Source organism: Equus quagga, chromosome 1, assembly GCF_021613505.1.
Source record: "Equus quagga isolate Etosha38 chromosome 1, UCLA_HA_Equagga_1.0, whole genome shotgun sequence".
In the NCBI taxonomy this organism is placed as follows: Eukaryota; Metazoa; Chordata; class Mammalia; order Perissodactyla; family Equidae; genus Equus; species Equus quagga.
Window position 1 is genome coordinate 170,338,083 of NC_060267.1, and position 22,182 is coordinate 170,360,264.

The 22,182-nt window shown below is 37.7% G+C and overlaps 1 protein-coding gene across 2 annotated transcripts in view; it reads right to left on the reverse strand.

Moving 5' to 3' along the window:
- Positions 1 to 22,182, reverse strand: part of STAG1 (stromal antigen 1) — a 366,619-nt gene that overhangs the window by 109,968 nt on the left and 234,469 nt on the right. For both annotated transcript variants that reach the window (XM_046647396.1, XM_046647405.1), the window contains 3 exons: positions 14,743 to 14,866; positions 2,165 to 2,263; positions 1,587 to 1,666 (listed from right to left, as the gene is read on the reverse strand). In XM_046647396.1, the coding sequence (XP_046503352.1) occupies positions 1,587 to 1,666; positions 2,165 to 2,263; positions 14,743 to 14,866 (303 nt within the window). The remainder of the gene's footprint in view (positions 1 to 1,586; positions 1,667 to 2,164; positions 2,264 to 14,742; positions 14,867 to 22,182) is intronic.

Sequence of the window (22,182 nt, forward strand, 5' to 3'; positions counted from 1 at the left end):
TTTTTATCACGTATCAAAAACCTATCTCAGGGGCTGGCCCAGTGGCATATAAGTTTGCACACTGCACTTTGGCTGCCCAGAGTTTGCAGGTTTGGCTCCCGGGTGTGGACCTACACACCACTCATCAAGCCATGCTGTGAGAGTGTCCCACATAAAAAACAGAGGAAGACTGGCACAGACATTAGATCAGGGACAATCTTCAAGCAAAAAGAGGAAGATTGGCAACAGATATCAGCTCAGGGCCAATCTTCCTCATCAAAGAAAAAAACACCTATTTCAGAAATCACAGAAACAGAGAACTTTAGATGCCTTCTAAAGACAAAAACAAAAACAATGTGCCATCATTGATACTTTTATAGCGCTAAAAGTACTGGTTAACATAATTAGACAAGAGAATGAAACAAAAGTTTTAAGGTTAGGAACAGAGGAGACAACACTGAAATTGTTTGCAGACGATATAAGCTACATAGTAAACCCAGAGAATCAACAAAACATCAGAATGCATAAGAGTTCTAATAGGTTGCACATATAAGACCAACATAAAAATTAAAGGTTTCTCTTCCTCAGCAACAAAAATGCTAAATACAAATCACATGACAACAAAACCATAAAGTAATTAAGAATTAACCTAATAAATAATGTAAACACCTCTGTGAAAAAATTTAAACCTTACATAAAAGACCCAATGAGATTTTAATAAAGAAATGCATCATTTTCATGCATAAATAATATATAACTGTAAAGAATTCCATTCTCTCCTAAATTTTATCATAAAATTAAATGCAGTTCTAATATTTAAAATCCCAGCCAAAGTTTTTGAGGAAATAGACAAATGTACTTTAAAAATTCATATAGAAGAAAAAAAATCCACAAGGAGCTAAGTGGATTTTAAAAAGAAAGGTAAAGAAAAAGGAATCATCCAATAAGAGAAGGCCATATGTATAACATGTAACATATACTATATTATAAAGCCATAATAAGAAAGAGTAAAGTACCAGAGCAAAAAGAGGTAAAAAGACATCAAAACCATAAAAGACCCTGGCAAAGATGATATCTGGTACATGATGGATGTGACATCACAAAGTAGGGATGGGAGGATTTGTAATGACTTTGCTAAGATCTACATTCTCTCACACAGATTCTTCCTAGTTTTTAGTCAAAGCTCTACAGATAAAACTTACTATCACTATTTAAAAACCTCTATCATATTGACACAATTTAAATGCCTTATTTCCTTTCTCCTACTTTTATACAATTATAAGGAAGCCCATCTGACAAACCTATCCCCTTTGAAACCTTCTCTCTCTCTTTTTCTTAAATCAAAAAGTATGTTTCTTAACTGATATTTCTTCTGGACTGCATAAAAGAACTTTTATTTGGTGGAAACACAATAGTCAAAATAAAAAACGAACAGAGAGAAAAACAAAACATTTTATTTCAAACCTAACCTTAAAATGTAAAAGCAGAACCTAAAGTGATGAGAATATTTATTAGGGTTATACATGTGAAGTATATCAATAATGCTGAGAAAAAGACATTAAAATATCAACAGATTAAATTAAAATATTAACAAATATTATACTTACTGAAGTATCAGAGTAACCAATCGAATAGCTTCCACAGCAACATCATATTCCTTATCAAGTGTCATTGATACAATGCGATCCTGAAAAAAAGTTACAAATCAAACCAACCAGGAGCAGAAAATAAGTTGGGAGAAAGCTAAAGTAATGTTCTTTGGCGAGTAAATGCAAGACTAACAATAGATTAAATGAAAAGCTTTACCCTTGAAATCGTATCATCATAGCTTTACTTACACAAAGGAGATATTAATATAAATATTCATAATCTAAAATCTTTCTCATCAATTGGCATTCTCTAACACTGAGACAAAGAAATCTTAACTTGCAAAATTAATATAATCACAAGCTGTATATAAATAAAATCTTTTAAGCAGGAGAACCTTCTGTTAAAGGCAATAAAGAACTCATGTTGGTAATAACTTTTGTAAAGCAGAGATCCATTCATATATTTAATATGGGTTTAAAGAATATGCAGTAAAGAATATGAACTAAACACTTGGCTTAATATCATTTGTGAAACTATCCATAACTAGCATTTTTAAAGTGAAAAATAAAATAAGCTAAGCATTCTTAATGCTTACCTTGAATCGGTTTGTGAATAGCTCCAGTTTGGGGAATAATTCTCTATTGGTATATAAACTCTGTAGAGCTTTCAAACACTTCAGCCTGACTTCTCCTTGCTGCAGAAATACAAATAAAAACACAATAGACGTGATCAATTCCATGTCAAAAAGGTTGGAAAGATTTTCAAGTCTATATGAAGACTAAAGTAATTTTCAGTTTAACCATTCAACCATTTACTTCATACTGCAATTCAACATAGGGTGGAACTGAGCAATTGTGTAGTCTGTGTTGCACTTATATTTGATTAAAAACGCAGTGAAAACCCCTTAGTTACTTGAGAGTAAGCTACAACCTTTTCAAACATGTATCAATTCTGATTCAACATGGAGTATTTCCCATGTTACACTGTAGCACTTTGAGAGGATTTTTAACCTATGATTTTAAATAGAGAAGGGTATGCTAATATGTCCTTCATGTTACTGAATAATCCTGCAGGAAAACCTAATTTCATATTGAAGTTATTGTTTATTCATTTAACAAATATTTACTGGATGCCTTTAACATTCCAAAAAGGGCAGTTAGGAAAACAGATAACGAGCAAATGTTTAAATCAAAGGCAAAATAATAGAGTGAAGTGTCCTGGGGCTGCTATTTACTCGTGGAATATCTTTAATAAAGTCATTACTTGGAGTAGAAGATGTTGGTGATCAAAGTACATTCAGGATCATCTAGAAATTTAGCCAACTCTCTCAAAAGATTCAAAGCAGACTGAAGTTTCTATGTCGAAAAAGAAGCAATGTGCTGTAACAGTAGAAGCTCAAGTTCTGGAATCAGACAAAACTGAATTTTATTTCCAATTCTATAGCTTATTAGCTACATGAGAGATAGCAAGTATGTTAATCACTCTGATACTCAGTTTTCTCATTTATAAAATAGTGATACTAACTTCAGAAGGTTGTTGTAAGGATTAAATACAGAGGTATGCTGGGAAAAGTTTTAACCAGCTCTGGGGGATGGCGCCCTGAAATGTTGCATTTGCAGATTTCTGGAAAATAAATACTTCCTCCATGGCCAATTTCAAGCTACCAATTGATGTTACTGAACTTGTATTTGCAAAGGGATGTGCACAATCACTCTCTTGCAAGCTGATTCAAGGTAGCTCTAGCACACCACTGAATAAGATGATGTTTCTTGGTAAAGTCTTTAGCACGTGAGATACCTTAGCAGATGCTGTTGATGCCAGGTCCAGGTCCCGTATCCTAACAGAAAAGGCTAATTAATCTTCCCACTTACTCCTGTGTTGACAGCTAATGTCTCATAGCTCCACCTGGCATAGAGAGTCCTGGGAGGTCATGCTCTACCTTGCCTCTCCTGTGCACATCCTTTCCTTCCTCCAGGCTGAGGTCCACGGCCAGCATGGAATGATATAGGGTAAAACAGCCCAACCTCCTTGCCTCAGGGTAGGACAACCTCTGAGGTGCAAATTATTCTTCAAAGTTCCTTGTGAGAGCGTGCTAAAAGAAGACTTCTCCTGAAACCATGTTTCTGTTAGTGTATTTCCTGCTTTATCCTATTTTCCTCATTTTCTTATAGGCTTCTCTTCAGAGTATAAACCTCAGTGCATCACTAGCACAAAAATCTGACTCAGGCTTGGCTTCTATGGAATGTCACCTAAACAGTTGGTACCAAGCATGGTCCTAGAAAGAAGACTTTAATGATGGGATTCTGGGGTTGGATCATTTGAAGGATGGATTACTATGAGGAAGGACCCAATTACTGGTGGTAGGTGAAGTACTGATAGTCTCTGAAATAGGATAGCAGCCATTTGCTATTTCACCTGTGGGTAAAAGGGGACACACACTTAGCTTATACAAAATGCCTAGCATTTGAAGGAGCAGGGTGAATGGTAACTATAAGGACTATGGAACTGGGTGACTAAGTGTCACTGAGATACCAAAGAGAGAAAATGACAGGCTAATTAATTACCAGTTTAAAGCAAGTGTTACCTCTTTTGCAACATTTAAAGAACCTTATCTTTTGTAGATAAAGAGCTGATCATACTGAAGACTAGGCCTAGGACCCAATTTTAAGGGTGGCAGAATTTAAGAGACTCTGCATCCCAGGCAAGTCTCCTAAGTCAAAATCAGGACCATAGAGGAAAAATGTACAAGTCTAAAGAATATCTGGGTGGATGCAGTTGAGAACCTTGAACTCCAAGTTTCCCAAGAACTCATGGGCCTGAAAATAAGGCTCATGTCCCCTCGTTAGAGGATAGCATGTCCCATCTGTCCCCCCACCCCCAAGACTATATGGAAGCCTCAAGTGAAGCAGTGCCTTGACAATGCTAGTAGCCCTCCTCATGATCTACACCAACCTTCCCTTGTGGCCACCAGACCAAGGTCAAATCTCAGCATGGTCCAAATGGGGAAGTACTGGGTCAGCTAAGGGAGGAGACAGATTACATGTTACAAGTGCTGCAGGATGGGCCAATCTGAACCAGAAAGAACCAGGATAGGCTAGGGAGTGGGTTCTGAGAGTAGTGGACAGGGGAGTGGGAATATAAAACAGAATATGGGAGAATTTTTGGCTATGGGGAACTTTCTGTTAACTCAAGATTTAAGGCCTTGTTGAGGGCCCCTGGAAATGGCCTAACACATTGCTGGATGGCTCTTGGAAAAAGCAATGGTGCATACTAAATGAAACAGATGCCAGAATCATTGTGGCAGACATTAGAGACACAGGAAAGTGTAAGCATTCCAGAAAGGATCTCTTACATAAGCTCAGAAGACCTCTCAGCTGAGTATGTTCCTCAGGAGGGTCCAGAGAATACTGTTTACCATGGCAATCAGGAAAAGATTGGCGATAGGGGCAGAGGCATTACTGAGAAGCTCCAGAGTGACTGCGTTCTGTAGGCTAGGATTGGCAGTAGCAGATACTCAAACAGAATAGCAGAGACAAGGTACCATCACCTACCTATGAGATGCAAGGGGGGCATAATAATTATAATGGGCAGCAAGGTGGAAGGGCAGCCCAGGGGATCTATGGAGATGGCCCACAGGACATGGTATTCCTGGAGGCAAGACAAGTGGAAAGCCAACAAGTATCACACAATTACAAGAGATCAACAATGGGTGAGCAAAAGACTAAGAACAGCTGTTCCATTGTAAAAATCACAATCCCAGAGATTGCATGAAAGTAGTTTCCTTACTGCTCTCCAACTAGAGATTTGAAAATAAGGCCAAAAAAGATGAAATTACTCTATCTATCCAAGTTCACACAGCAAATTATTGGTAGAGCAAAGACACTAATCAAGCTTTAGCTTCATTTTGCCCAGAGTGGCCTCCTAATCAACTACTTCTCCTTTCAAGTCTTTGTTCTTCACCTATAACATGCCCTGCCTACATTACAGGAACTTAATTAAATAAAGTCGTACCCATAAAAATACTTAGAAAACTGCAAAATAACTTAGCTAGAGGAAGACTCCAGTTGCCTTTTTGATAACTGCTCTACTATACTCTGAAGATACTCCCATTACCGTACCTAAATGCTTGACTGTTCTCCCATTACACAAAATCTTATTCAAATCTAAATACTGTTTAACACAGTGCTTAACACATAATCACTGCAATAAATAATTTTTGAATGAATAACTATATAAATACATGAAAACAGAAAAGAAACATAGAAAGATAAAACAATTTGTTAAGGGAAGGGGCTGTGCATATTTGTCAGAGACTCTTTAACCTATCAATATTTTTGCAACATTACTTTTGGAAAAAAATGTTAAGAGCTATAAACAGTATTATGCAGCACAGTGGCCTGATTTAATAAAGAGTTGTATTTTTTAAGGGACAATAATTCATGTTTCTAGGAGAAAATACTGATTGTTATTAAAACGCATACATATAATATAAATGCTTCAATGGGAATAATGTGAAAGACTTAAAATTAACCAAATTCAGGTGTCCTGTCAAGGAGTAGATGTGTCTGTATGTAGCAGGGGTCAAGGGAATAAGAGAACGAATAAATTTTTTTAACAGTTTTATTGAGACATAACTGATATACAAAAAAACATTTGATGAGTTTGGACATATGTGTTCATGCATGATACTATTACAGTCAAGGCAATAAACATATCCATCACCTCCAAAAGTTTCCTTGTATCCCTTTTTCTTTTCTTTATTTTATTTGGTACGAAGAGAAGGAGTGGTCTTGAGGGACATTGTTATGTACTGCTGGGAAAGGCAGTTTTGTGTATGCAGTCTTCTAACCTCCACGTGGCCTCATGAGAATGCGCCTTGGGCCTGGAACACTTCCTTACCAAGAGATACAGAGGAGCCAACAGAATAGACCATGGCATGCTGGAAACAAAAGGACTAGTCAGCCCCATTGAGAGAGTGGTGCTAGCTCTAGGGATGGGTGGTGGTGAGAGACTGACTGAGGTGCTGGCCTCCCCCTGGTCACAGGGGAATAAAGAGGATATTGATAATCTCCTTATTTACAGGGATGAACTGGTGCAATGGATGAGGGTGGAAACGTGAAGTGGGTCCCAAAAAAAGCAGGGAAACTATATTCTACCTCTTGGATGCCTTTGTGCTCCCATGCCACCCCCAACTCCCATGGTGTCTCAGGGGTTACAAATGACATCTGAGAGAAGTAAAGGGGTTTCATGCAGGAAAATTCACCTGACCCAGTTGCTTGCAGGCCTCAAATAAGACCTGTTTTCATCCAATGCAAAACCACTGATAAAAACAAAACTGTTGAAATGAAGTCCTTTCTGAAAGTGAAACAGGAAAACTGAAGGACAGACATGGATATCTGCCAGGTGTATCTCATGCAGCATGGTTGGGGCATCTGTTTGATGAAGATGCATTGCAGACTCAAATGTATAGGGTTAATTACTACAGTTAGGGATGAGGTGAAGGTTTTTGGGTCCCCACTGGGGACCAGAGGCCATACGTCCCTGTCAGGATAGAAGGGAAAGCAGCGGGGGTGGGGGTGGGGGGATTCAGACTTTTATGGAGCTCCTAGATACTGATGCCCATATGATAATACTCTCAGGTCCCCAAAGGGGTAGGATTAAAACAGTGGCTTTGGATGGTTTTTGGGAGGATGTAGTTACCCATGAGGGACAAGTTCACATGTGTTTAGGGATGGGATCCTTTGGACCATTCAGGTGCCGATGATCGTGGTTCCCACCATGGAGTACATAATAGGCATTAACATTTTGGCTGAGTGCAGTGCAGAACACCATCATCACCTCAAGGGGTATGCAGAAGGATAAACTGAAGCCTAATGGGCCAGGTGCAGTCTTGGTGAACTCTAGAGTTGCCCAAACCATGAAACAGTGTTCAACAAATATACTGAATCTATGCCGGGGCGGGGGTGGGGTGGGGTGATGGATACACATTATTTTGTCAATTCAAGACAAAACAAGCAGAGGTACTGATAACCACCCTATCACAACTTAATAGCCCTGTCTGGCCAGTCAGGAAGGACTCTAGAGCTTGGGGGGTTGACAACTACCACAGGTTAAACGTGGAAGCCCTAGCTTTGGCCCCAGCAGTCCCTGATATTATCGTCATCACTGAGACAGTGGCAATCCATATGGGAAACTAGTACACAGTTACTGAGCTGGCTAATGCCTTTTACTCAATCCCTTTGCAGAATGAGGATCAGGACCAATTTGTGTTTACATGGAACAGCCTGGAATATACTTTACTGTACTTTTGCAGGGATATCTAAATTCCTCTGCAATATGCCACTGTGGAAGGGGTTGATACTTAACAGCCCAAGTCCACAAGAAATTTTAGTCATCCATTACATTAATGACATCCTAATAACAGGGCCAACGGAAAAACATGGCTACAGTGCTGCACACAAGTCACTGACAAAATGATTAGTGCCAATTTGACTATAAATCCAGATAAAGTCCAAGCCTGGCACAGCAGGTGCAATTCCTAGGGGCTACTTTGGCAAAAAGCCAAAAAGTATTCCAGAGACGATCAAATAAAACCCACAGGCCCTGGCAGCAACCGCTAATAAAAAGGAGGTCCAACAGCTAGTGGGCCTCTTTGCATAATGGAAACAGCATCTGTCCCACCTGGGTGCTCTCTTGGTCCCTTTAATCAAGGAGACCTGCAAAGCAGCCAATTTTAAGTGGGGCCCTTTAATATAGCAGCAGGGTTTGCAAGTTGTTCAATGAGCTGTGGTCCAGGCACAGCTTTTGGGACCTTCGAAGCCTGCAAGCCTGATGGAACTGCAGGTTTCCCCAACCCTCCCACACACTGATTAGAGTCCGTGGCAAAAGGAAACTACTACTGGTGTGCATTGGCTTCTTGGATTCTAGACCCACAAACTTCCAGAAGCTGCCGCCAAGGACATCCCTTATGAATGACATTTCCTTGCTTGCTATCGGGCACTGGTGGAGATGGAGCATCTTATGGCTGGAGTGCCACATGTGATGGTGCCACCTCAACTGCTCATTCTCACTTGGGTAATAACAAAGCTTACCAAAAAAACTGGAAAGGTTCAAAAAGCTCAATCATAAAATGGAAATGGTGCATCCAAGATCAGGCCTGGCCAGAATCCCAAGGGACCAGTAGACTCCATAAGGAAATAGCCAGCTTACCAAATAAGGCCCAAACAACCATTAGGGGATGCTTTAGCCCCTCCTGGGGCAACTTGGGGCCTAAGATTCAAAGATGTGCCTGCTGACAGTATTTCACAATTTACTGACATCTCTGTGAAACTAAAGGCAGATGGGGTCTGCTGGGTTGCAGATGTCATCCAGACAATGCATGGCCATCTTTTGACGGAGACTAGATGTAGACTTCCAACCAATGGGCTAAGCTCCAAGATGTGGTGATGGCCACACCAGCAACTCTTACCACTATGCCTTGATACATATTCACTAACTCATGGGCTGTTGCCAATGACCTAGCCATCTGATCAGGAGAATGGAAACAAAAAGACTAGACCATTAAGGGAACCTCTGTATGGGGAAAAGAACTATTGCAGGAGCTTGCTGCCTGGGGAGAAAAAATAGATCACTCATATGGATACTAACAGCAAAGGACCTGTTAAAATAAAAACATAAATGGAACTCTTGTGATTCTTATCAACGTACTCAAATCATCCAGAGAGGAGAATTGAGACACATTAACTAAGGAGCGGGGACCTGCTTGAGTCTGGCAGACTCCTGATGTGGCACAAATGATGCCTCACTGCCCTTAACACCTACTCAGGCTATGATATTGCTATGCTAGTCTGGCATGTGGATGCTGAAACTACCATAGTGGCCCTTGAACAAAACTTATGTCATATTTTTGGATACCCCACGGGACTTCACTCTGACCAAGGAACATCATTCACTGCCCAGAGAAGACAACAATGGGAATGCTCTCATGAAATATGATGAACTTTCTCTGCACTCTATCGCCTGCATGCCAATGGAGCCATCAAACAAATGAATGGCTAACTTACACAACAACTAAAAGACTAAACTAAAGAAAGGACACCAAGACAGTCTGCTAGTAGATTGGAACCACCATCTGACTAGGGCTGTATTAGCTACTAAACACTGCACTCCAGTGCAAGGGAAAGAGCATTGCAGTGCATGTTCAGAAATATCAAGCTTGAATGGGAGTGGACTAGGCAGTCATGTGTTTAGGCTGTGCCTGCAAAATCCCAATCTCAGGATACCAATCATTCTTTTTCTTTTTGCCCCTTGGAGTACACATCTCTGGGGTAGTTTATGGTTCCGGCTGCCACAGCACCCTGGACAGGGCCCCCTGACTCTACTCTGGATGTGATGCTTCCCCTGGGAACCTCCCTCCTATGGGATACCACAAGGGTGGGAGATGAAATCAAGGAGTACCAAGGAACATCTGATCTTTCCAATCAGGTGGGTGACATTATTAGATATGCTGAGTTCGTGCAGGATGTGACCTGCTTTCCTGGACTGGCTAACTAAGGCCAAAATGTCTAGGTCAAGCAACAAGGGCACTGGGTGCCCACAAAGGTAGCAGCATCAGCATGGGGACAGGCAGTCTGGGTTGCAATACCTTGGCAGCCAGCACCCCAAGTAGGAGGCCAGAGCCTCTCTGGCCTCAGGAGGTTCATGGAGTGGGACAGAGTTAGGAACATTAATCCTTCCTCTTCTCATTCCTACAAAATCTTCTGCTGTGCCTGGTACAATACCACCCTGATAAAAATCAGTATAGCCATAGTAAGAGGAGGCAAACAAACAATGCTGGATTTGTCATCCCAGAATGAAGTTCCTCTTGTCCCACACTCCCATTGTAATGGTCTGGCTGATACACAACTACTCAGACTTTCCTCAAGCTATCAATGGATCAAATCACCAAGTGACTCCTTCCATATAGGTCCAGACGCAGGCATGCTCTGGAGTCTCCTGCTTTAATATTACCTACAATGTGACAGAAAAAGACCCCCATATAAGAATGGTTACTACTGATCTATATTGACATTTCAGATTTTGACATCCCACATATAACTTTTCTCTCTCTGCAACCACGCGGCAAAGCAGGCTGACACTAAATATAACTGAACTAGTCAGCATTGTGAGAACAAAACCCTGACAAGTGTCACCTGCAACCCTCTGGCTTACGTATTTCTCTGTAGACCCCAACGTGCCACAGAACATCTGCCTCCAGGGGAAGAATTTTGTTGCCTCAGAGTTCTAGGGCTCACTGTTCATGTCAGCAACCACACAGAGGGCTGGAAAGGACCCACTTTGCTAACATATCACAGAATGGCTCAGAGTATCCTCCTGGGAGAAAAACTAACTACTGGTTTCATTCTGCGGTCCAAATTCTAATACCAGGCATAGGTATATAGGCCCTAGAAAAAAATGGTATACAATCTGTCTCTAACCATGGCAGAAATAGCTAATGCTACTGCCCAAGCCATCCAAAAGCAACGAGACTCACTAAATTCACTAGTCAAGGTGGTAATAGATAACCAAATAGCCCTTGATTATCTGCTGGCAGAAAGGGTGGCGTTTGTGTTACTGCCAGCATTTCTTGCTGTGTATGTATCAACAATTTAGGGAATTTAAAAACTGAGCTGGTGAATATCCACGCTTAGGTGGGATGGTTATCAGCTTACATTCACAGTCCTCCCAGGTTCACTTTTTGACCTCTTTAGTTGGCTGAATCCAGATACTTGGCGTTCCTGGTTGAAGACCATCCTCCAGGGAGGCCTGATTGTCCTCCTGGGTCTGCCTCTTCCAATGACCTTGGTAAAGTGTTGTCTCCAAACAACAAGGAGGCTCTATGAGCAATACACATACACAGAGGTTGTTCAGGAACCCTGCTGGACCCAGTTCCACCTCCAAGTTTGGGGTGGGTGATGGTCCTACAGGATTTTAAATGTTTTATCTGCCACTTCATTGGCTGAGAAGGGTTGGAGGGTAGACTGTTAGTAAAGGTAGCCTTTTTTTTTCTTTCTTCTATTTTTCTGCTGAGGAAGATTTGCCCTGAGCTAATGTCAGTTGTCAATCTTCCTCTTTTTGCTGAGGAAGATTCGCCCTGAACCAACATTCGCTGCCAATCTTCCTCTATTTTGTTTTTCATATGTGAGCTGCCACCACAGCATGGCCACCAACAGATGAGTGGTGTAGGTCTGTGCTTGGGAACTGAATCCCGGCTGCTGAAGTGGAGCACTCCAAAGTTAACTACTAGATCACTGGGGCTGGCCCAGAAAGGCACTCTTTTGACCCCCAACTTGGATGCATAAGAATGGGCCTTGGGCTTGGAACACCTCCATATCAAGAGATAAGTGCCCTCACAGCCTATGCTGAATTTATTGCTTTGTGTGGGAATATCTTTTCTATTTCAGACTTAATGTGTGTTCTTTTGTTCTGCTTAAGCATGTGCGTCATCACCTGGCCAACTCCACTACAAAATCTGTTCCCTGAGGGGAGGGTACAGAGTCATTAGTTCTGTGGCATCAGAAGGGTGCATGTAGGGCAACTGCCTCTGTTGACTGCTGGGAGGGACCTTCTGGTCATGGGGGACCCACATCTACTACTGAAGCTGATCTTGCTCTGTCCCTTCTCTCTGTGAGTAAAGCATTGTTCCATCTAGTGCTTGACTGTGTTGTGTTTTCTTTGGCAACTCTGATATTGAGATGCAGTGGGCAAAAATGTTCAAATTTCTACTTCTGGTCATAGGCAAGAGACATCATTTGCTTGACATATACAGAGCTAAAACGGTTTTTGCTCAACTGAAGAGAAACAGATATAAGATGAGTCAACACAAAGAAGGGGACATGAGGTGGACTAAGCGAAAACAGATCCCATCCAAGCACTACAGAGATTGTGATATGAGGAATCAACTGTATGCAAGAAAGTAGATGAATAATTGTACACATAAGCTAAAAGCAAAAACAGTATAGAGCAATACTGACAAACTGGAAAAGACAGAGAAAGGCAATCTAATGTCATGAGCATAAATACAAAAAGAGATTAAAATATTTAGCTCAGAACACAGGAATTACCTTAGCTCTATTTAAATCAGACCTATTCTGTGTCACCCTCAATGACAGAACTAATCTTCAACTGACCACAATAAAATAAAACATATATAAATTGGCAGTATTATAAAAATAAGTTTGTCTTCTTTAGGATGGTAGACTAGGTTATAACCTCTAAAATTCTAAAATCAAGACAGAAGGCATATCAAATCATAAAATTGTACACCTCAAACTAATACAATGTTATATGTGAATTATATCTCAATGAAACTGGAAGAAAAATGCAATTGATAATTAAAATGTAATCTTAAAAAAAAAAAAACACAGGAATTTTATCAGCTCATTTGAAAAGGTACAGGATGAATCCGAAGGCAGAGGCCACGGCCCATAGAATGAGCAGTTTCAACCAGATGACTAAAATGAGAAAAAGCATATGACTACAGTCCTCAGAGAAAAAAGTACAAGGAGATTAGAGTGCGAGTGACAAAAAGGAAAGTTTAGAAGGTATTATTTAATATTTACATTCTTTTCTAAATAAAGTAATTGGAGATTGTAGAGAGGTTTACAAAATTATTCTACTGAAAACAGTACTCCTTGTATGATTTTACCAACAATGTACAAGAGAAATCTGCTATTCCCTTTACCTGGACACAGGATTTCTACAAACACACACACTTTAATGATTTATTTTAAGATGATGGTTGTTTATCTTTTGGTAAGCCACATGAAATAGGTATTTTTCTCAGAATCTGTGATGATATAAAACTTCTGTTAAAACTAGTAATTGTTATTGCTATTTAAAATCAGTAGAATATTCTGTTGGGAATGTAGGGGGAGGAAAAAAACTGGTGTGGTAGTATGGGGAATAAAAATGCAGGACTTTAAATTTGTTCCTACTAAAAAGTTTGTCTTGTTGGATTTAGCAGTGTGTTTATGCATGCATGAGGGCTCATTGTATAATTCTATATTCTCTCACACTGTAGTAAAATTTAATTGGATAAGCCTGAGATGAGGCTTAGATGTGAAGGTCCCCAATTTCACATGAGGATTAGACCAAAAAAAAAAAAAAAAAGAAACAAGCTTGGGATTTATTAATGTGGAGAAAAGGAAAAGGATTTTAATTGTTAGGGAAGATAAATATTAAAAACAAAAATTCACTATGTACTAATTGGATGTTCCTTCAAATGAAGTGGAAGAGAAAGAGCTCCTTTTAATCATCAATTAAAAATTAGTAATAGTGAAGTTGAGCAACCAACTTGTGATGGTCTTCCTACACTCTGAACTCTCTCTTATAGCAAAAATGGCCTGTAAAATTCCCTTGGGACATTTTATTATAATTTATGTAATTTTGTGGTTTTCAAAATATCTTTGATAATACTCAGCATAGTGCTATTTAAAAAAGTAAATACTCTAAAGGCCGATAATGGTAAAATATAGAAAATAAGTCTGAGAATATTAGCAAATTTGCCTTATTTCTATATTTGTGAACATCTGGCAATCAACTTAAAGAAAGTCAGGCCACTCAATATAAAAGTTTCAGTAATTTATCATTCCCACCCTTGGTTATTTTGAGGATTACTTATTCGGGACTCAGTAATGTGGGATTCCTTTTAAAGTCAGAGCCTTTTCTAAGTGGGTAGAAGTAGAAACAGATTTTTAGATCAAATATTCCAGAATCCAACAAATCTTTCCAATTCTGATAAAACACTGTACTATGATATGACCCTAGAGAGTTCAAAACAAGAAAGCTTATTTAATTTTTATATATTAAGAGAAACAGGAATCTCTTTTGATTCCAAACTACAAAAAGATTATAATTAGCTTTTGGGGATACTATATTCTCTTAAAACTTTAGATGTACCAGGTTGCCAATCTTGGTTTAAGACAGCATTACAACTAAGTAAGACGGGGTTTTCACACATGGGCCAATGTCTCAAGTTTCATCATGGCCATTAAGTGAACAGTTATTTAGCTGTATCATCTTAAATTTTCATATTACAACTCTTTAAAAATCAACTATTGCCACCTTAATTCCTGGCATTCTAGTATTGAGACAAGCATATTTTCTATCAAAGCCTGGAACAGAGTAACTTACCCTGTCATGAAGAGTCCAGCCAACGTATTTTAGGTAACTGTCATTTAGGAAGGCATCACTATACATTTTCATCCATACTCCAATTTCTTCAATACAAATGGCTCTAATCTCAGCAATAGCATCACTAGAGAAGGAAGAAAAAAAACGAGAGAGGGACAAACCTCTGATTAATATCCAAAGCTAGAATGTACTTTATACTCATTTTCAGCAAGCAATAAATATTGATATCATTCCTAATACTGTATTTGTATCTGCACTCTCAAAGGCCTCCAACTTGACTATCTTCTGTTTTTTATATGGCTTCTGTAAAATAAAAACTAATAATACTAAGCTTAAAAAAAAACCTTTCTGGAAATGATCTTATTTTGACTCAATTGCTCTATTTTCATTAAGACGAGTTAACGGCATTTGGAGCTTTCTGAAAGTGTCACATCTATTATGGAGTCAACAAACATGTTAAATCTTCTGAGGAAACCAGAGTACCAACAACCAAATATACCATAATGTAGAACTCAAAAAATTGTTTCTCTAAATAACTGTAAATCTTTCTAAGCTGGCATATATCTAATGAATTAAAAGAAAATTTTTATAACCAAGACACAAGTCAGTATCTATGAGGCAAAACTGGAAAAGCCAATATCATTTGAAAATGTATGACAGTTTACAAAATCCAAAATCTTGAAGTAATTGCACAGGGAAGAAGAATAATTCATTTAGTCACAATGGGAACAATCTTGGTGACTACACTGCAAAGTGGTGGCAGAACCAACCCCAATAGTCAGGTTTCCATGCCAAGATAACCTTTTCACCTCACCATAAGCATCCAATACAACCCTCCTGAAATGATTTTCCTACTCTAAAATCTGTGAGGCAGGAACAAATACAATGTTAATATTTTTACCTTATCTTTCAACAGGTTATTAGCTCTAGCTAAAAAAAACCCTAACAAATTATATTAAATATAATAAGGTGAACCCTTTCTTTTGTAGCTTAATCTTCAAGGTTTCTGATTTACCATACATGAATAAGTTAAAATTTTATATAATTTTTAATTCTCCAATTTACACATGGCAATCACCTGTCAATTAATTAATTAATCTGGTAAGAATTTAGCTGAAATCTTAATGTTAATTAAGGAATTTTCTTACTTGCACTTTTGTGACAAAATGGGTGCTAGTATTCTAATATTTCATTCTCTGCTCTAATAAATCTCAGCTCCTTCTAAGACCATGTCACTACTTAAGAATAAAAATGGACTACAATTAGGTTTCGGGTGGTGAACAAGATGTAATGTACACAGAATTCGAAATATGATGTACAGCCGAAAATAAATTAATTAAATAAAAATGTGAGAAACTTTCTCTTTCAAAGCCATACTACCAATCACAATCTTTAGCTTTCCTATCTTTTTTGTTACTATTTTTTCCTCATGGAGAGATTCTATAGCATAGAGGCTAATAGTACAGGCTCTAGAGCAAGACATCCTGAGTTCAAACCCTGGCTCTCCTATTTACCTGCTGTGCTACTATTATGTTCACTAATTAAGCATCATCAATCTAGATATTTACAGGCAATAGAGTATAAAAGTAGCTTTACTAGAGCTGTGAAAGGATGTTCTTAGACCTTTATAATATTTGAACATGAATGGTTCAGGGATATTTTCTTTTTTCTAAATATAAAAAATTTCAAAGTTATAGAGGACAATATAATGAATATCTGTGTATCCAGTGCTCAATTAACAAATAAAATATTATAATTAAAACTTTCTATGTACCTCTGTTGGAATTCCCTCCCCCAAAGTAAATGACTATCCCTGATTCAATAACTATCATTCCCACCTGTATCTTTATGCTTTAACTTTGTTAAATATGTATTGTTTTACATATTTTAAAGTTTACATAAATAATATCCTGCACGTATCTTCTCCACCTTGCTTTATCCACAAACTATATTTTGCAATTTATACATACTAATTCATATAGCTCCAACTCCAACTCATGTTCACTGTTCCCTTCTATAGTTATATTACAAATTATTTATACATTCTCTCACTGGCAGACATTTAGGTTGTTTCCAAGTTTTTGCTTTTATTAACAATGAATGCCATGAACATTCCTGTACATGTCTCCTTGTGCACATGTGAGAGAGTTTTCCTAGGGCAATGTTTTTCAAACAGTGCACTGCTACCTATCAGCACATTATGAAATAAATTTAGTGAGTGGCAACAAAAACAAAGCATTTAAGATTGGAAATAATAAAAGGTTTCACATGTGGTAAGGCAAGTAAGTATTTTTTCTTGCAACTACTGTGTACCTGATGTAAGACATGGTCAACTAACTCTGTAAGACAGTTTTTATACCTAGAAGTGAAATTACTGGGTGAGAAGGAATACACATCTTCAGCTTTATGAAATATTAACAAATTTCTCATAAATTAGTGCTTCATATCCTTGCCGGACACTTGGTATTGTTCTACTATTTACTGTAAGATTCCATCTCTATAAACTGCAAGTTCATATACTTGGTCTTCTACTGGGTTGTCCAAATAAAAACAAAAGATAATAATAGTAAAAATAAAACAGTCCCCCTCCAAAAACAAAACAGAACCACAAAACACTCAAATCCTATCATTTTAGCTCTCTCAGTCCTAGCAAGTAGTCATCCCCCAGAGACCCATTATACTCATTCTCTGCTCTATTACTACCCTTGCAAAAATCAATCCTGAAACAGAAACTAGGCTAAATGTTTTACTATACAATCTCAGGAAAGCAGGCTGAGGACAAAAACGAATAGGTATGGTATGCTGATTAAAACCATCATGACTACTAAATATGGTAACTTCACATATACACAAAGCTCAACCATTCTTCCATTCACTACCATAGGTATCACCATTACCAAACCATTACTACTGTTACTGAGATTATAGGTGGCTAATTCCCAAGGCTAGAAAATACAGAGCCTTGTTCAAAATCTTTTTCATGATCATTTTTATGTCTAAGCCTCATTTCTCAGGCCTTTTTGTCTTGCCAATTAGATTCCTCAAAGTGTACATTTTTGGAACATAGCTCCTCTCAGTATGCACTACTAACATTTTGATACAGCTTATGTTCCTAGGATTCCATTCCTTTCTTACTTCAGATGCCAGTTTAACCACACCCCCTTTAACTTTAAAAATTCAAATATCCTTTCTAGAATTACAATTTGACTATGCGTGGTCAGACAGCCTATTCTATTATTATTAAAAGTTCCTAGGTGATTTGTCTCCTATTTGGGTTCTAGAGCTCCAATCCACTTGCCTGCTGATACCACCCTGCTAGATTTATTCTCTACACATAATTATAACATGTAATCACAGACTATACAGTAAAATTAGAGCTCCTATGTGGTGGTATTAAAATACGTCCACAAATTGTTTGTTAAAGTTCCCTTTGGTGGAGAAAAATTCCTCTTTTCTAGAATGTGGGTATACTTAGTAACTTGTTTCTAACAAATATATTGTGGTCGAAATGATGAATTTTGACTCCCAAGGCTAGGTCCAGAAGACCTTGTGACTTCTGCTTTGTTCTCTTTCTTGGATCACTCTCTCTGAGCCAACTGCCATGTCTCAAGGACATTCTAGCGGCCCTATAGAGAACTCCACTGGGGTCTTCTGCCACCAGCCATGTAAGCCATATTAGAAGCAGATACTACAACTCCAGTAAAGCCTTCAAATGACTGCAGCATCAACCAAAGTCCTGACTGAAATCTGATGAGAGAACTTAGACCAGAACCACCTAGCTAGGCCGCTCCCAAATTCCTGACCCATTGAAACTATGAGATAATATATGTTTGTTGTTTTACGCTGACAAGGTTTAGGGTAAATTGTTGGCAAAAGATAACTAATATTATTAGTTTTTATTATTATTAAAAGCCCCTACCAATCTAGCCATAACCAATCTTCTTCTAGCCTGATCCATAAATGAGTTCTTTTTAGTCCAAACAGCTCGAGTGCATCAGCATCTTTATGTCTGTGGTCACCCCTATGCCTGCAATGCCCTCATTCTACCCTGATTACTCTTTCAAGCTCCAGTGAAGTCTCAGTTTTTTCATGATTCTTGTCACATGCTCTTACTACCAGATACAGCTTTCTTGCCCCCTCTAGGAACTTACTTTCTATTTAAGTAGATGAAGTATAAAATAAAAATTAGTGCGTTTCTAAATATTCCCTGATTTGATCACAATGTATCTTTTGATATACAGATATTTTTCTCGTGCATAAGAGGCCTCCAATCCTTGCTTTTCATATTAAATTTCTTTTAAAACTCTTAATCTCAATTTCCAATAGCCTCCTCCATTTAGAAAGGTAATGTTTAGCTTCAGGTATTTGGAAGTTTCCACAGCAAAGATTAAAGCAGGGAACAAAATAGTAAGACAAGAGGAAAGGTATAAGACAATTATAAGATGGAATAATTTTCATAACATTCTGGTATTGAGGCCTTGACATGAACAACTAAAAATGAAGTCAGGATACTCTTTACTTGCGAACTCAAAGAAAGAAAAAGAAAAACTAGAGAAGAATAATTCTCAGGAAATTAATCCTTTGTTTTAACTCTGTTTTACAGTATAAAAGAATGATTATGTTCATTTCTATGAAAAACTTATCTAATTTACTGATCTTCACAGTTAATACATCTTTTTTTTAGGAGACAGGACCCTTACAAATTTAATATCTGGACTTAAGTTTTCATTTAGGATTACTTTCTTGGCAGAGAGAACTCAAATTATTTCTGCTATTTCACCCCACCCCAACTCTCCTCCCTCTGGTAACCACCTGAAACTAACAGGATATTTATGTCAATTAAACTTCAGTAAAAATTAAAAATTATTTTCTGCTTATAACAAAATAAAATTTAACTCTAGTGAATTTTAATTAAATGTTTCCTGCACTACCCTTACAGATGCTTTCCCAGTAAGGAAGTTGACTATATTAAAATGACGGCAATATAAATTTCAGAGAATAAGTCTTGGCTAATGTGGACGTTTTAACACTTAACAATTATCTCTCACATACAAGGAATCTGATGAGATCTCTGGAGTGAGAAAAAATTACGAGTGCCAAGAAGGTCTGCTGTCTAAATTGTAGTATGCAATGAATTTACATCGCAACCAATTCTATCACTAATATTAGGGTTAAAAAAAAAATCACGTTTTTCAAAACAGAACTATAGAGAATTTTTTTTGAAATAGCCTAAGGGAGAAAGGAACAGCTGAACGAGTTACTGAAAAGTCATACTGTATCCTTCATTAGACTGTGAACAAGAACTTGAGAAGAGAGATCATAACTTTCAGAAAGATGATTAAAACACATATTATCTTAGAGCATGTTAAATGTTAGTAAAGGGGAGTATAGGAAACACAGAAGTATGTAAAATAATGTAGGGGTGTAGAAGGGGGCAAGGAAGGCTTCTGAGAGCTGGTAATGTTTAAGTGCAGACCTACAGAACTGAAACACTGTTTGCTAATTAAATCCAAATCTTTCATTTTATTGTTTCAGGATGACCAGAGTTATTTAAAATATATTAGAAATGTAATAAGTTTATTAAAGTGGAAATATTTTCATCTCATTTTTGTTGTATTATCCATTGTGAAAATAGTGACAAAATACATAGACAGGCTTGCATCACTAAGAGTCTCACATAGAGCAGGTGACACGGCTCTCTGCACTATGCTTGATATTTTACTATTAACAATTTTAGGCATAAATAAGATTAAAAGCTGAATGTCAAGGATACATTAACTTTTGAAGAAAAATATCTTTAATTAATATTCATATTTTAATTAACTATCAACCTGACCCACAGGTTAGGTCAAAGATAAAATGTTAGGAACTAAGAAGATTAAAATAATAGAAAGACAATTTGCTCAGAACAAATCATATTACGATATTATATAAAAACAGCTTTGAAAACGTGATTCTGAAATGCTTCACTGTAGTATAAAGATGAAAGACTCAACTAGAAAATAAAAGACATCCACTTTTCACATCCTCAAAATTGCTGAAATCTTTCCTCTGTTATCTCTTCTTTAATTAAATTTGTTGTTATGCCCTAATAATTTTTTAATTCTTTTACCATCACTAAAATAACAGTCGTTTCATTTCAGCTGCTTTTAAGACTTTCTCAGAACTGACCTTTGACGTTTTTGCATTTTGACTACGGTTATATCTAGATGCAGAATATTTTTGTTAACCTACTCAACACTCAATAAATCTTTCCAATCTGAAGATTATATTTTTTTAACCAATTTTGTAAAAATAGCAGTTCTCTCATTACCACTACTTCCTTCCAATATTTCTCTCTTCTTTTGAAATCCTACATAAAGGACTTACGAAGCCTCTCAAACTATCCCCCATGTATCAGAAATGTTGTTCCATATCTTCTAACCCTTTATACTGTACCTGGATAAATTCCTCAGTATTATACTCTAATTCACTAATTGTCTCTTCAACAGTCTAAAGTATATCTTGATCACTAAATACATATCTATGTATATCTTTTTCATATAGAGTATTTTAAACTGCATTTTTATATCCACTTGTTCTTACTATATGCCATTTATTTTTTGAAGGAACTGGGTCATTTGGTCTGTACAATTTCCCACATTCTGGACTAAAATGACACCAAGAGGATTCAGTCAGACAAAATGCTCTTCTCTTTCCGTATTTCCTATAAGCTAGTACCTAGATCTAGCAGTGTGTAGATTAATATTCAATTTTTATTTGAAGCTGAGGGAGCAGGTGAGATGTAAAGCATCAACCTGAAGTGCCATCTCTGCATAGCACCTTCTATTTCCAGTATGTACATGCAGTAAGATCTCCCCTTAATAAAGCGGATTAAGCGATACTTCGGGAAACTCAACGATAGGTATCCATGATCACTTTGGTAGGCTGGTCACACACTCAACTATATTTGCAAACCTGTTTTGACCAGGTTAGATTTTAATGCATTGAAAGTAAAGTGTGATAGATCTAACACTAGTTTATGCAAGATCTGATTAAACAGAAAACAAATCAATAGGGTAACAGCAGGAAATTCAGGAATTGTCGTTTCTATGAGATTAATAGGTTGAAAGCTTTGCCAAGACTTGATGAAGGTGAGTCACCAAAATAAAAGCTATATTATTTTGGTGTTGAAGATTAAGGTAAAATCATAAAAAATAATATGGATTCTACACTCAAGTTTGCGTGGCTGAGCCAAGATGCACAGGGTTTATTCTCCCACTTGAAACAAACTGCACAAAATATATAAAATAATGTTTTTTAGATGTTGGATATTAGGCAGAGCAAGACAACAATCTGTGAGAGAGGGATAACAAATAAGGTGAGCCTTAAGATTGCCCCAGATTGCTGCCTGCCAGGCAGCAGCATAGGCAGGGGAACCTAGGCAGAGTTGAGGGGAAA